The following is a 16790-nucleotide window of genomic DNA, read 5'->3' as shown; positions in this document are numbered from 1 at the left end:
AACACTACAACAATGTAAAGAGTTAGAAAAAAGTATCTCTTCAGTTTCTTTTCAGCTTCTTTGCTCTATTATTTTTGTGACACTTGTTGAAAAACCATAAACATGTGGCTGATTTTATCTGTTCCTTCCCTAGCAAATGTTTACCATTTACATATCTGAGTTACATTTACGCATAAAATTTCCTAAGATGCCATTTTATTGTATAATTGCGACATAGTAGATAGCATAATTCTCAAACTGTATTTGCCTAACAATCCCTTAAAGACCTTTGTTTGAAATGCAGATTCCAGGCCTATTTAAGATTAATTGTTTCAAAAAGCAAGTTGTCAATGTCCAACACTTCTGAAAAGTTCTAAATACAAAGACAAACAATGGCGCGCTTTTCTTTTATGGGCAGGACCTGAGTCTTACTCATTTCCTGGCACACAATAGGCCCTGGATGTCACAGAATAGATTGGAAAAATTTTAAGCATATAAATATTAACATTCTATTCTGCTATTAAATCTCCACTGTGTTCCCAATTTTTATTCTTTATTGTTTGTGGCTCTGATTATTACAATCTAGAAAAATATCATGCATTTGAATGAGCAATTTGCAGACAGGATCTTTAGGATATAACCAGAGAGCCTTCATTATCTATAAGGAGAAGCTACCTCAGGCTAAACTATTTTCTAGACATAAAGTTTTAATGGTCTTATAGTACAGCTATCTGATAAGCTCTAAAGTTCATATTTAGTGAAACAGATATCAGACTTTCTCATTCACTAAAACTTGAAAATTTTACCACTAGATGGCCTTATTACTTAATATTTAATTCTAACATAATTGTCAAGAATTATGATTTAATATTCTCTTGAACTCAATATTTAAATTATCTTTGCTTTAAGAGCAAATTATGCATTGTTTATTTTAAATCAAATATGAATTTTAATACATGGAAGCACAATGTACAGAAGGGAAAAAACAAAAACTGCTTCGTTTTGCTTAACATTAGCGTTGTTTAACAGCAGTGAAAAAACCAGAGTATAACCTGTGTCCTCTACCTTTAACCCCCACTTGTAAAGAAAGCTAATTATAGCTATTCAAGTTATTTGTGTCCGTCTTTAAAAAAGTTAATCACTCCTAACTCAAGTCACTGAACTCCAATTTTACTGAAGTTTATTTACTTATTTTATAATTACTAACAAAAATCTAACTCAGGTTTGAAAGTTAAAATAACCACATGAGTACTTGCATTTTTGCATCTCTTTGACATGTAATTTAGAAATTACCTTGAGTGATTTTCTGATGAATATTTAATTCTAATCCACACTAAAAACTTGATTTCCTCAAACATCTAAGCACCAGCAGTTTCAAATAAAATATCATGAACCTCTCTAAATCACTTCTGACATCACTTTGAAATGACAACAAAAAACACACGAACTAATCCTGTGAGGAAGGGGAGCTGAAGCAGGACAGAAAATACTTGGATGACGTTCGACAGATTCCTTTTAAAGCATTAGAGACAGCTATACATACATTATTAAGTAACAATTATTTCGTCTCCAAACAAGTGGTAGGGCCTGACCTACTACAGTGTGGGGAAAGAAGCCTTCAAATTTCACATCTGTTTTGATAGCGTTTTGAAAAATTAATGATAGCAATGACTACCAGCCCAGATTGAAATCCATATCTATGCGTTTCTGCCTCTAAGTAGAAACACATCCACCTGTGACAACTTTTATGTGAAAACAAATATATAAAGTTTATGATGTCTATATACTTAAAGTTAGTGTACTTTTCACACTTATAAAAGGTACCTACAGTCTGAAAAAAGAGCTGATAATTGTACAGAACTTGAGAGCTCCTCAAAACCAAGACCAAGTATGCTAGGTCCTCTCACCTTTCATTTTAGATTCTATTCCCAGGTGATTTCACCTAGGAACATGCAAGGCTTCACTTCAATTACTAACTATATAGACTGTTGCTTACTGTCATCCCACCTGCTGGAAGGCTCAACGGTATTTCTTTTTTTTTTTTTTTTTTTTGAGACGGAGTCTTGCTCTGTTGCCCAGGCCGGAGTGCAGTGGCGCGATCTCGGCTCACTGTAAGCTCCACCTCCTGGGTTCACGCCATTCTCCTGCCTCAGCCTCCCGAGTAGCTGGGACTACAGGCGCCCACCACCACGCCCGGCTAATTTTTTGTAATTTTAGTGAGACAGGATTTCACCGTGTTAGCCAGGAAGGTCTCGATCTCCTGACCTCATGATCTGCCCGCCTCAGCCTCCCAAAGTGCTGGGATTACAGGCGTGAGCCACAACGCCCGGCCTCAAAGGTATTTCCAACATAGAATCTCAGCTCTAGGCCCATGATTCTCTTCTCTGGTCTGGTCTCAATCCAAATCCCAAACATGAGATAGTACAAAATCTAGGTCTTTCTTTCAGCTAGGAACTTCTGTAGGCTACAAGTCCACAGTGGGGAAGGAGATGAGACACCTAATTTTTATGCTTGCACCCCAAGTTTGCCAGTTTCTAATTCTTGCAGAGTAGGATCAAAGGAAGGCGGAATAGGACAGGAGTAGAAAACTTCTTTGTGAACTTGCACTTGCATGGAGAGCTGTCTGGGCCTGGCAGATGTTTAAAGACAACTCATTCGTATTGGGCGTAGGAAGTGGCTTTCACATATTCTCTCCTACAGTTCCCCCGATCCGAGTAGATACATCTCTATTTGCGGAGTGAGCCACAACCCCTCTGCCATGGCCTTTAGGTCTGGGGTAAGAAGGCAGTACCTCCCTCCCTATCCCACTCCAACAATCATGAAACAATCTTTTCTTCTGAATACATTTGTATATTTGGCATTTCACTTTGGGATTTCAAATCCAAAGCTCAGTGGCTACTGTAAACAATTTTAACAACCTGTTACTGAGGAATGGCACTTACTCTCCACAGGCTATTTGGCTAGCCACTGCAGGGGATTACAAAATCTGTATGACAGTCTTTGCTTTTGAGGAGGTTACGTCTGATAAAGGAGCTTATAAAAAGAAGAGGCTGTCACCTGAAAGAACCATGCAGGAATATTCTGTAATTAAAACCAAATATCCATAAGAACCAAACTATATTTTTAGATTTTAGTTTTAAGTTTAAAGAGACTAAACATTCTCCAGATAACAAACTCGTACAATACAAACCAAACCTATGAAAAGTTTGACTGATTTTTTTCACTAGCATATTATGATCATAGTCATTATTATTGAAAAGCTCAGTCTGTGCAAAGATGCACAGTGTCCAATTCTGAAATCAGAATGGTGAGGATGGGGGATACAGGGTCAACTTTCATGGGGATAAATATCCTACCTATTGAATATTTGCAGAGAGGTCAAAATTTACATTTAGTAACATCAGATACGGGAAGCTTGCGGATTGTGACAGAAAATAGAGACCATTGTGAAAGAAGAGAAGCGCCGTGGGGTAAGATGTAGGCATAAAACTATAGTAATACAATGTAGAGCAAAATGATAATTCAATAGCAATAGTGCTAATTTATTAGTTTAAAAAATATCCAAATCAGTAGGAATTCAGAATTCATATTCCCACAGAAATGAAAAATATAATGGCAGATTAAACATCTAACTTCTACAGTCTTATTTTAAAGTAACAACTGAAAAATAGTATTGCATTAGTATATCAATCACATCAAGGTGTCCAAGTAAAAATGTACTCAAGTTTCAACCTCAGATAACCAGAACATCTTTCTCCTCAATGAGCAAAGACTTCTTGGTTGAGGAGAGCAGGGTCTCTGTTGGATCAAATCAATAGTAGAGGTTCCCATGGCCCATGAAAATAATTTGACACTTTAAGAATTAAGAATTATGCAGAATTCTAGCCACTAGTGTCAAGGAACTAAATCAGGATGATTTAAGAGGGGAATTTATTTTTGTAATTGTCTATGAAAATCTAATTTTACTTTTAAAAAGAAAAATCCCTTAAAATTCAATGGAATAAGTTATTCTGAATATTTAACACTGTGATTTTTATCACATATTTGTAATCAACTTTTAAATTTAAAATTCAGACAAAATTATTAGAAGAGCACAGAAAGGGAGTCAGGAGAGACATTTTATAGTTTATCCTGGTCCACAAATAAATATATGTACATGCACATTCACAGCAGTGTTACAACCGCCAAAGGAAGAAACAACACAATTATCCATCTGTGGATGGATGGATGAATAAAATGTGGTTTATGCACGCAATAAGATATTTATTCAGCCATAAAAAGGAATGGGCAGGGAGTGGTGGCTCGTGCCTGTAATTCCAGCACTTTGGGAGGCCGAGGCGGGTGGATCACCTGAGGTCAGGAGTTTGAGACCAGCCTGGCCAACATGGCAAAACCCCGTCTCTACTAAAAATACAAAAATTAACCGGGCGTGGTGGCAAGTGCTTGTAGTCCCAGCTACTAGCGAGGCTGAGACAGGAGAATCGCATAACGTGAGCCGAGATCACGCCACTGCACTCCAGCCTGGGCAACAGAGCGAGACTCTGCCTCAAAATAAAAAAAAAAAAAAAAAGGAATGAAGTACTGATACAGGTTACAACACATGTGAACCTTGAAAACATTATTCCAAGTGAAAGTAGCCGGTCACAAAAGACCACATATAGTATGATTCCATTTATACAACATGTCTAGAATAAGCAAATCCATAGAGACAAAAAGTAGATTAGTGGCTGCCAGGAGGCTGGGAGAGGAAGGAATGGGAAGTGACTGCTTAATGATCATGAGATTTGGTTTTGCAGTGATGAAAATGCCCTGAAATTAAGATAGTGCTGATGGTTGTACAACCTTGTGAATGTACTAAAAGCCACTGAATTGTATACTTTAAATGGCTAAAATAGTCAATTTCATATTATATGAATTTTACCTCATATTTTCTTTAAATGGGACTCTATCTTCTTCTTCTTTTTTTTTTTTTTTGAGATGGGTCTTGCTCTGTCACCCAGGCTGGAGTGCAGTGGCACGATCTTGGCTCACTGCAACCTCTGCCTCCCGGGTTCAAGCGATTCTCCTGCCTCAGCCTCCCGAGTAGCTGGGATTGCAGGCTCATGCCCCATGCCCTGCTGTTTTTTTTGTATTTTTAGTAGAGAGGGGGTTTCACCGTGTTAGCCAGGATGGTGTCAATCTCCTGACCTTGTGATCACCCGCCTTGGCCTCCCAAAGTGCTGGGATTACAGGCGTGAGCCACTGCGCTCAGCCTCTGTCTTCTTCCTTTGCTATCCTGTCTGGGTGAAAACATGTTCTTAAATCTTTGTCTTCCCTCTTAACCTACCTTGTGTCCTTGATTCTCCCCATTACTTAGAAGTCTTACATCCATAATCTCTTCCCTCCCATCACTTCCTACATCTTTCTTGATTTGCTCTTTCTTTCATATCTTCAAATTATACTTAGATCTCATCTAATTCCTCTAAAATTTAAATGTCCAATTTCTCTCCCTTTTATGGTTCATTCCCTGGTCATGCATCCCCTCTTACAGTCCCTATAAGCTGGAAGTTCATCAATAATCATATTCCCCTTTCCTTGCCAAGCAGATTTTCCAGCTGGAAGCTGTCAGGTAGGTATTGCTAGGAACTCAAAGGTAAGTCTAGTCTATTTATCACAGCATCTCCCCAAAATTTATACATTTCTTCTTCTTCTGAGACTATCTATCTTTGCTGCTTTCATACTTAATATTACAAAGCTAAGTTTATAATATATACAAGGTTTTAAACTATATATTTTAACAAGTTATTTTGGAATCAAGATATAAACTAGTTTCAGCATATAAAAATGCAGAAAAATTTCTTTGTGGGGGCGTGGTTGGATTTAATTACTCTATAAATTCATTGAAATAAGTTAGCCAATCTACAACGAATCATATACAAATGCTAACGAATGAAAAAGCAGGTCACAAATTTTTCTTTCTCATTCATTCACATTCAAAAGATATTTATTGAGTGTCTATTACATGCCAGACACTGTTCTAGACACAAGGGATACGATGTGAACAAGACAAATAACATCATCTTAGAGTGGACAAACAGAAAATAAACCAGACGGAAGTGAGTTCTATAAAGAAAACACAACATGGCAATCTGATGGAGAGATATAAGAAGTGAATGACGCAGCTACTTTAAATAGAGTGGTGAGTAAAAGCCACTTCAAAGTGAATTATGAGATGGGTATAGAGTTTCCATTTTTCAAGACAAAAAGTTACAGAGATGGATGGTGGTGATGGTTGTGCAACATTTTAAACGTATTTAATAACACTAAACGCTACATTTAAAAATTGCTAAGACGATAAATTTTCTTATATATATTTTCCACAATAAAAAGATGGAAGGAATAAATAAAATGAATTATGAGAAGCTAGGCATGCCAAAAAGACAAGGAAGAGCTTATTAGATTGAGGGCTCAATTTCCTCAAAGAGGAAAATAAACAGAATTTCATACAATAAGAGAGAAAGGAAAATGAGGACAAACCTATTATGTTAGGCGTCTGGCTGAATAAAAGGTGAGGGTTCCCTTGTGAAGCTTTGGAAATTAACACAGCAGGAGAGGGTTTCTTATACCCAGGAAGGAGGCAGCAGAGGTTAAGAAGGGTTGAGGAGAACTAATCAGAGAAACCAAAAGTAAGCTCTCCTGGTAGAAATTAAAAAGAAAAAATTCTCAATACAGAAAAAATTGCTCAGTCAAAAATAAAAATGCTGACTCTGTTGTCAAAGTCTTCTCCTATTGTTCAAGGCTCTTACTTGATCTCCTACTCCTTGAGTTCCCATGCACATCTAATTCTCTATCTGAGTGGACTTTGGACATCCTGCCTTCCTCTACATAGATTTTGATTCTGGTTTATCATCGTTTCCCTGGCTCTTACTTGGATCTCATCTTAAATCTTGCTGTGACTTTCAGGGTTTGGAATATTTTTACAGGGTCCAGATCCTCAGCACTGACTTTCTTGAGCTGTTTGACTCACTGCTGTAAATGTTCTTCCTCCCATGTTTCTAGTTTTGTTATAGGTCTCCTGGCTCTAGATTCTTCCCTACCAACTGTTGCTTATAGAACCAGCAGTGACCAGGCCCTATGAGGGAAGAAAAGACGCTAATAAGAGGCTTTGTAGGGGAGATATATTGACACAATGAACAAGAATCAAAACTCAGGACAAGAAAAGTATCTGGCAGAGTTGGTCTATGGTATGAAATTTATGAGGAGAAATATTTCTTTTAAGAGGACAGTTCCTCGAGCCCTCCACAATGATCATTTTTTCTTGTTCCTTTAATGTTCAGCTTTCTGTTCTTACCACAAGTTTCTCCTATTTAGCTTAGGAGGTTAGGAAGTAACCCTGACAAGGTCTTCCTCTTGCCTCAGTGGTTATCTCTTTTGATGGAAGAGTGGAGAGAAGAAACTGGTACTGTGATGGGAAGGTAGTTATCGGAGAGGCCAAGGGAGAGAGGGTTGGGAGAGATAATTACTACTATGAGAGATAAATGCCTTTAATCTAGGCAGTCAACAGCACTTTGTTATAGTGTATTTCCATGTAAACTTAGATGTAAAACTTAAGAGGTCTTTATCAATATCAGATATTTGTGTTAACATTTTAAAGGTGAATTTGAGGACATGCATAAAATAAGGTGATCTATTGAGAGAGACAGCCCCAAAATACAAACCCAAATGCTGTAATCTCATAACTTGGCGACAGAAAAAGAGGGTAGGTAGTTCACTATCTTTTAACTACTACCAGCACAGAAAAATAAGGATACAGCAGTTTAGCTTGGTCATCTCTTTAAAGAAATCCTATTTTAATGCTATGCAACTCTTCCCAAGGTAAGATGCAAATACATGGTTTGCTCATCTTCTTTAGCCCAAGAATTACAATGTATTTTGGAGAAAAACTGAAAAGGCATTCTGTGCTCATCATAGTTAACATCAGTGTGTCATGTGATACTGTTGCTTACTGACTTCTCTTTGCTCTGCTTTTGATTCCAAGATGCTACATATTCCTTTGGTTTTCTCTTATTCCTGTTACATATTTTTCAGTTTCCTTTGTTCGCCCTTCTCCTTTGTCCATCAATGTTGGTGTTGCTGAGATTTTTATACTTTATTTGCTCTCACCCTATACATTTTCTCTGATTAATCTCATCCCTTATTTTGTATTCAATTACTGCTATGGTTTGGATGTGGTTTGTCCCTGCCAAAACTCATGTAGAAGTTTAATTGCCAGTGTGACAGTGTTGGGAGGTGAGGCCTAATGGGAGGTGTTTGGGTCAAAAAGGCAGATCTCTCATGAAAATATTCATGCTATCTTGTGAGTTCTTGTTCTTATGGGAATGGATTTGTTCCCTTCACAGTAGACTGTTATAAAGGGAGGCAGCCCTTCTTGTTTTGCCTTTTTGCATATGTCCACTTCCCCTCTGACTTTCTCAACCATGTTTTGACCCAGCATGTAGCCCTTAACGTAAGCCAGCCATATGTGGAGCTATGCTCTAGAATTTCCCAGCCTGCAGAATTGTGAGCTAAATAAACCTCTTTTCTTGATAAGCTACCCAGTCTCAGATATAGCAACACAAAACATACTAAGACAGCTGCCCTCTATTGTCTAATAATTCCCAGATCTGTATTTTTAGCCCAGGCCTCTTACCTAAGATCTAGTCATTAACTAATTGACTACTGGACATGACAGCAGCTTTTAGATTGCCTTCTGTGCTTCTGGCATTTCCAATGTTCAATCCATACTTCACACTTCTGACAGTGACTCGACCATGTCATTGCCCTACTTAAATGTTTTCAATGATTCCCCACTGCCTTCGGCATTAAAGTCCTCAGTATGATATATAATGAACTTCAATATCGAGTCCAATCTCATCTCTTCAAAAGTAACTGTGGTCCTCTGAACAAGTCATGTGTGCTCCTGTGCTTTCGAATAGGCTGTTCCATATTTCTGGAAAACTCTACCTAGCATGCCTGTTATGGGATTAATTACGTATGTTTCACGACTAGCTCAGCTGGCAATATTTATTGAGGACATTTTATATGCTGGCACTAGGTTCCTACAGTCATGGAGTTTACATTTGTTTATGTCTCTTTCCAATGGGAGTGGGGAGGCAAATGAATAAACAGTGAACTGGTGAAGCAGTAATAAAACTTATGATTAAAATGAAACAAGTTGATGACAGTGACTACTTTTTTTTTTTTTTAACTGAATGACTAAAGACTTCTCTGAGGAAGGAATGTCCTCTGAAGACCTGAGATCTCCTCTTGGAAGCTATTGGTAGCTTTCCTCCAACAGCTTTATTTTTAAAGTCTTGGTTTTTGTCTGTGTATATCTATTCCAGTACACAGCCATTTCTTGAGAGAAAGAGCTCAGTCTTTTCATTGTGAATCACCTTCTCGTAGACACAAAGCCTGGCACATAGTTAATGTTGAATTAAAGTTGCTAAATAAATGAATCAATGAAATAGAACACATCTCAAATGATGACGTGAAAAGAAGAGTTAGACCACATGAACGTTTCCAGGACCAAAGAACATTTCAATTCAGACAAACAACAGCTGATGGCCCCAACTTCAATCCCACACACCCAAACCTCAAAATGGAGAAACTGGATGACAACACTCGTCCAGGCAACTTGATATGATGCCTGTATCTACTCCTATCCTCCCAAAGTGCTTTTTCTGCCTTCCTTCTGGCTGTTGTTGGTCTTTGTTTTCTTCATACCCACAGGTTACTTCATCTTACTCAGACATGATTACTGCTTTTATGCTTTTGTTTTCCCAGAGCCTGACTTTAATTAGCCCGAATTTGGCTTTAAGCTTTATGTGGATTCAAGCTAATGGAATCTTAGCTCTTTTTCTTTGGTAGTCACAAGATAATGTAGTGAGCTTTGTTCTTCCCAGCAATATGGTCTCAGCTTCATTTTCTGGTTTATACAAACTAAGAATGACTTTGAACTATGTACACAGTCACACACTACCATTACTCCTTTAAATGACTCCTGCTCTAAAGTCTTGGGTTTCTCTATCCACAGTGTGACCATATAATTTGCTGTCAAAATGGACTCTGAGAATAAAAAATGATGCTTATGATAATTGTAGGCAACAGGTGTAAAACAGGTTTTGTGGCCACCCTCTCTATCCAGCAGTTTCCTGAAGAGTTTCATCTGCTACAATGACTTCTTTCTTGGCTTTCTGCTGTCCTGGCCAAGCTAGCCCCTCACACTGTCACTTCCATTGTGGTTTTATATTTAACCCTTTCAGTGCTGAAAGAATATTCTGGGATTTGTCAGTACTTTATGTAGAGATTCAAATGTGGAAACTCCTAATAACAGTAATGATAAAGCAACACTTATAAAGCAATATAATAAGATAGGTATTGTGATAAGCCTTTTACATGTTTTATTGAATTCTTTTTATAATCTAGTGATATCGCCTCTGTTTCAGAGATAAAAGAAACTGAGGCTTAAAGAGGTAACTTTACCCAAGGGCACACACAAGCACATGCAAAGTTTATATTTAATCCCAGATCTGTCTGCTTACAAGTGTCCATGTTCTTAAATTGCACTCTCTCTCTCTCTCTATATATATATACATATAAAATCCTTCACTGCAAAATAATCTTTTAATGGGAAAACATCAGCCATTATGATCAGTCATTAAGAAACATCAGATGTTTCTTGAACACTATACTTTTCATATTAACAACTATAATATTGCTCACCTATTTCAGACAATGGGTCTCTAAAAGTTTGGAGTTGAGCAGCTCAGTGGTAAACCTGAAGCATGTACTCCACAATAAACGTATGTTTAGAAATTATACGTACTCTCTTACAGTGTAGTAAGAGATTTTATACACTATAGAACACAATCCAAAATAAAAATTAAAAATATGAAAATAAAAGTAAACATTAAGTTCCAATATTTTTCCTGCATCCCAAAGGGTTATCTTATCTTGCCCTCCTCCCTGAAGAGGCCATTCCAGAAACTCATCATCTAAATAAATGCATCTCAAATGTTAATGTGCACATTAGTCAACTGGAGATCTCATTTCTAATGTAGATTTTGACTTGGTATATATACACGATGGGCCTGAGAAGCTGCATTTCTAACAAGCTTCCAAGTAATATTTATGCTGCTAACCTGTGGAGCGGATTTGAGTAACAAGAATTCAAACAAAAGATTAACGTTTAGCCAAACGGATACTGCTGTTTTGCAAGAGGTAATATGAGGTTGGTGCAAAAGTCACTGCGGTTTTTGCCATTACTTTCAACGGCAACCTTGATAGCTGATTCTAAAGTCAACCTTTCACGACCATTGGCAAAACTGAGAAAAATTGCTTTTTAAACCATGCAACAATCCTTACACACGCTAACCAATAATATCAAAGAATACACTTGAAATGTAGGTAACTATCACGACTGGTCATATACGTGGTTAAACTAGTAAACTAAATCATAAACAACTGATTTTGTTTTCATATACTTCTCTTCTAGCACCAATGACAGCAGTGAATTGAAATTAATAAAACATACGGACAAAGAACAAAGCTAAAATAAGTATTTCCATCTTCCAACATGAAATCAGCAGGTAGGAAATCTGTGGTTAACTATTATTGGCTAATATCTACATTTATGTTAACAGAGTTATAGCAATGTTTGTTGGTTGTTTCTTTTTATTTTTTAAGTAAATGCAAAGCAAGAATGTCCAAAGCATACTATTTTTAAAACCTATCTTTAATTTACACAAATTTAAAAGGTCCAAACCTTTTAAATGTACAGAGCTTTATGTATGAAACTCAGGTAAATTCAGAATATCAGCAAATAAAATCACAAAGCATGTTGGTCTTACTGTTAGTCTTGCAGTTCCCTAACAAAACCCTAAAATTCACATACCACTGACTGCATGACAACATCTCATGCTGACTCTCCAATAATTTCCACCAGTCAAATACACCACACAACAACTAAGATCACACTCAAATTTCAATTATTTACCTTGTCAATCATTTTTCTTGCTTCCACTTCCTCACTGTTGGGATTCTCTAACTCAATGGTATAAGTACCCTTGTCACTTTGGTCATCATCATTATCCTTTTCAGAAGTAGCAGAAGTTGCTTGATTTTTTAACATTTTATCCATCTCCTGGCTTGGTCTGTGCCCAAGACTCCCTGAACTTCTTAATAATGCAGTTTGTAGGAAGGGTATTGACACCGATGGCTCCTCTGATTTCTGTTTTAACAATTTCCCATGTGGAACACCATGCCCCCCTCTGTGATGCGCAGAGCTAGTCTGTAAAGACAAAGAAACCACTTTGGCATCTGCTGTTGGAGACTTTGCTTTCTCAAGTTTTGTATGTGGTGTTGAATATGTAGTTTCCTGACACAAGATTCCCGCACTTTGAGTAAAAGAATATGACCTTCTTTTTCTGGGATTGTCTTCATCAAAGAATGCAATCATAAAAGCAGTTTGACTTACAACAGCTTGGTCTTGATGCTTTTCAGTAGCCTGGACCTTCTGTAGCTTTTTGTGTTCTGAATGGTGGCGTCTTAAGTGTTCCTCAAGAGTTGCACGTTTGCTACAGCGCCTGTGAGCCCCAGCGTTCTCTGAATCACTTTGCGTACCATCATCATGTTTATTTCCTGGATACAAAAAGAAAACACACAATAGAGAAGGAAAAAGTCCCATGTAGAAATTTAGAAGCATATACAAAAGTGCTATTTGTTTTGCTCCCCTCCTCCTTTTCAATCCAAAGTCATATGTTCTCTTCAGTAACAGGCTCGGCAAACTTGCTCAATTGCAATGGTTACATTCAAATTTTATCAACTAACAATGAGGTCCTTTATAAACAACTGAATAGGATCGCCTTTCTCCAAATTTTAACTTTATAATGTTTCATCAATGTCTTAATAGATAATTGATGCTCTATCTCTGCGATATTTGTATTCCTAACGTCAATAAACATTAATTCTGCCTTCAAATTATACATCTTATTTAGCAATAAAAAATTTGACTCTAGCATTAGAGATGAAAAAAGACAAGAAAAAGGGTAATGTCACTGAAATGCTTACTGTTACACAGGAAATGAGAACACAAGTATTGTAAAAATGTGATGAATCTTAAGCTTCACTGATGTTCAGTACTTTCAGAAGCTCAGCATATTTTTCCTTTTTATTAAAAAGATTCAAATTTGCAGTCCCCATTAATTATTACAAAATTTTTTCCACATATCTTTCCAGCTATGAGAATTTTTGAAAACTGCATTTGCACTCGAAACTCTAGTGGCTTCAGAGTTAAAGAAAGCATGCTGAGAGGTCTATCAATGCAAAGGGTCATCTATGAAATCTCCACCTAGATCTAAGGACCACTGGGCAAACAGCATGGTGCTAAATATAACCAGCTATTTTCCCCATGAAGCATATCAGGTTAGAATATATCTGAATTTTGAAAGATCACCTCTTTAACAAAGGTTTTTCTATTTTAGAGCAAGTAAAAGCCACTAGTTACCCTTAATGGTTCTGTTAGGTTTTGGATGTGATGACACAAAAATTATTTTTTTCCTGATTTAAAATTCTCATTACCTAAATAATAAGTATATGATAAAAATAATCAAATGATATTGTATTATTATAGCATGAAATTATTAGAAAGTCAAGTTATTCTGTGCATGTTTTAAATGGAATCACAAATCAGAGCTTAAATTAGTTTTAAACTTCTTTAGCTATAAATGAATTTAGTCAACGAGGTACATTCTAATGCTTCCAGGACTAAATCTGATTTTTAAATTTACCTGGGCTACAAATTTTAATGTGAACACCCACTGAATAATATGGTACCAAACAAAATAATGATCAGACACGAAAGACTTGGGGGTGGGAGAAGCAAATGACCTATGTCTAGGGAAGTTGAGTGTTAATGTTTATAGGTTGTTCCTAATGAATTTAGAGATTACTAACTGGTCCCAATGATTTAACACAGAAACACTAGTTATAAAAATGTGGTGCATAAAAGGAATGAGAAGACACAGAAGAGAGAACTGCAGAACACACAGAAAAGGGTCATGTCTTGGAAAAGTAATAGGCAAGGGAAACAAAGGGAGTAAGATCAAAATGAAGGTGATTTGGAGATCATGTCTATCAAAGTAATAGTGATTAATACTATAAAAATCATGTATGACAACAAATCTGAAGATCTTTCTTCAAATTGTTGACTACTCAAAATGCAATCTGAAAAGAAAAAATGGGATTAATTAATGAAATCCCTGCCTCAGGTAATTAAGCTAGGAATAACAGATAGCAGATGAAAGGCAAGCCCAAACAAACTCATTAGTTCAAATATAGACTTCATTAAAAACACTAGATTTTACAACCTATTTCATTGTTGTAATGGCTCTATTGAAAAGGAATCCAGTTTTAAAAGCTGAAAATAACTAAATTCCAATATTTGCTGTATCATAAGAATAACAGATCACGCACATACAGAAAGATTTTAATGAAAATACCATCTTCACAGAATTTAATTGATTCCAATAGATAAAATTTGGCACTTAGTGGTGTCAGGCCCTTTCAAATATCTTTCCCATAACTTGTAGTTCAAAACTTTTCTTATAAATTAGTCATTTTCTTTTTTGGAAAATTACCATTCCCTCTTGTATTTTGTCAGGGTTATACAAGTCAACATCTCATCACAGCTGCAATTTTCTGTTTCTACTCATTAAAAAAGTCACTAGGAAACAGTCCTCACCAAGTTCTTTTCTTTCCTTTGCTCATCATTAACCATGCCTAAATATGTTGAAGTCCTTTTAATATTTTTAGGGTAGGTTAGCTGTAACAAGTCAGTGGTGTGGCCTAAAACAGTGGCAACTCTCCTAAAGGGTTAAAGTGTATGGGCTTTATTTTCCTCACTGTCGCAAAGCACCTGCATTTTACTCTTGTAGGAGCAAAGTTTTTTGTTTTAGTTTTGTTTTGCCTACTTTCAATTCTTTGATCTAAACAGTTGCTGAAAACCTAATTTTTGTAAAATTTTTATTATTTGCTATAATTACATTTATTTAGAGTCTGGCTATATACTTTTTATATCCTAAATCATGGAAAATTGTTATCTAATGATGGAAGCTCTGACTTTTGGAGAAAGTCACATGTCATTTATACACATGTCCAGAAAAGTAAAATGAGTCTATCTTGGATCAAAAAATGAGTTATATTCACAAAAACATTATCTTCAATGGCTTGTAAAATGGTCTGAAGGCAAATCCAAAAGAAGAGTTCTCACACTGGCACCATACTGGAATGTATGTCTACCTATAAATCAACTTTGAAGGACAACAGTAATATGATTACATAATTTCTAGTAAGGGCTTAAAAGATCTAATCATTAAAATACAGATATAGTATACATGTGGACATTAATCTCTCTATTTGGAATTAGGCCCACAAATGGGCTTGTGAGGACAGAACGTTTTAAAATAATGGCTTAAAAATAATAGTCGATACAGGCCAGGCGCGGTGGCTCACGCCTGTAACCCCAGCACTTTGGGAGGCTAAGGTGGGCAGATCACGAGGTCAGGAGATCAAGACCATCCTGGCTAACACGGTGAAACCCCGTCTCTACTAAAAATAAAAAAAATTAGCCGGGTGTGGTGGTGGGCGCCTGTAGTCCCAGCTACTCGGGAGGCTGAGGCAGGAGAATCGCGTGAACCCAGGAGGCGGAGCTTGCAGTGAGCCGAGATCACGCCACTGCACTCCAGCCTGAGTGACAAAGCGAGACTCTGTCTCCAAAAAAAAAAAAAAAAAAAAAAAGTAATAATAATAATAGTCAATACAGAAAATAGTTATAATGACTAAGTTATAAATGGGTTTAATAAAGGTATTTTTAAAATGATTACCTTTTAAAAGGATATTTTACCTCGGTTTTTGTTTATTAAGAGTGGTTTTAAAATGTCTAAGTTATTTCTAAATTCTCAAGGTTCAGCTACCTCTTATACTGTACTAGGAGATCAATATTATTTATCCAATTCATATAAACAGCCTATGTGTTTGTGAGTGTTAACCTATAGAAACAAAATGTCTCAATTACGTATTGTCTAGAAGTAAAAGGTCACAATGATGTCTCAAAAATACATATGCCAGGTAACTGCTGATAACTATAATTAAATATTGTGATAGGCTCCAACAAATAATTAGGTAATCACATCATCTCAGTGTCCGGAAATGTCTTAGAAGCAAATCAGAAGTAAGTATACAAATACTATTTCTTCATTACTTGATCAGAATGCCAGGACATAAGGTACAGATTAAATCAGGGACAGTCTTGTCATTGACAGAGAAGTCGCCCATTGTTTTCAAATTAGTACCTATCACATGCTCAAGTACTAGATGAAGTGTTAGGAGTATAAAAACTCCTAATATAGTAACAGAATGGTCAGATAAACATGTAATCACAATTTGTTCAAAATCGTTTTCCTTATAGATAGCTTATTAAATAAAAGATAGGGTAACATAAATCTATACTCAATTCTAAAATAAATTTAATTGGCAAAACCAATGAGAAAAAACTGATCAGCTGATACATCAGTGTACAAACATACAGATTTTACTAATTTTGGCTAAGTTGTACACAAATAAAGTATATATAACTATTTCAAAAATGAACATTCAACTCTAATTTTCATGAAGTCCTAATATTAAAAAAAATTTTAAACTGGATTAATAGATCCTACCAAATATTTCCAAACCAAAAATCTTTGTTTTATGAGTAACCACTGAGAATACTTTGAAGCGCTCCATCAATGATG

General features: G+C 36.3%; 1 protein-coding gene across 26 annotated transcripts in view; it reads right to left on the bottom strand.

Moving 5' to 3' along the window:
• CEP170 (centrosomal protein 170) overlaps positions 1–16790 on the bottom strand; it is a 130432-nt gene that overhangs the window by 49648 nt on the left and 63994 nt on the right. For 9 of the 26 annotated variants that reach the window (XM_055095680.2, XM_063593370.1, XM_008960096.6 and 6 more), the window contains exons 9-10: positions 12476–12639; positions 11996–12289 (exon numbers count right to left, since the gene is read on the bottom strand). In XM_055095680.2, coding sequence (XP_054951655.2) covers positions 11996–12289; positions 12476–12639 — 458 coding nt within the window. Of the gene's footprint in view, positions 1–11995; positions 12640–16790 lie in introns of all 26 variants that reach the window. The other 17 variants (XM_055095920.2, XM_055095872.2, XM_063593510.1 and 14 more) reach the window with 2 other exon arrangements.

The sequence above is a fragment of the Pan paniscus genome, chromosome 1 (assembly GCF_029289425.2).
Source record: "Pan paniscus chromosome 1, NHGRI_mPanPan1-v2.0_pri, whole genome shotgun sequence".
NCBI classification, from domain to species: Eukaryota; Metazoa; Chordata; class Mammalia; order Primates; family Hominidae; genus Pan; species Pan paniscus.
Note: the sequence above shows the minus strand (reverse complement) of the source record. Positions and strands in the feature narration are given on the sequence as shown.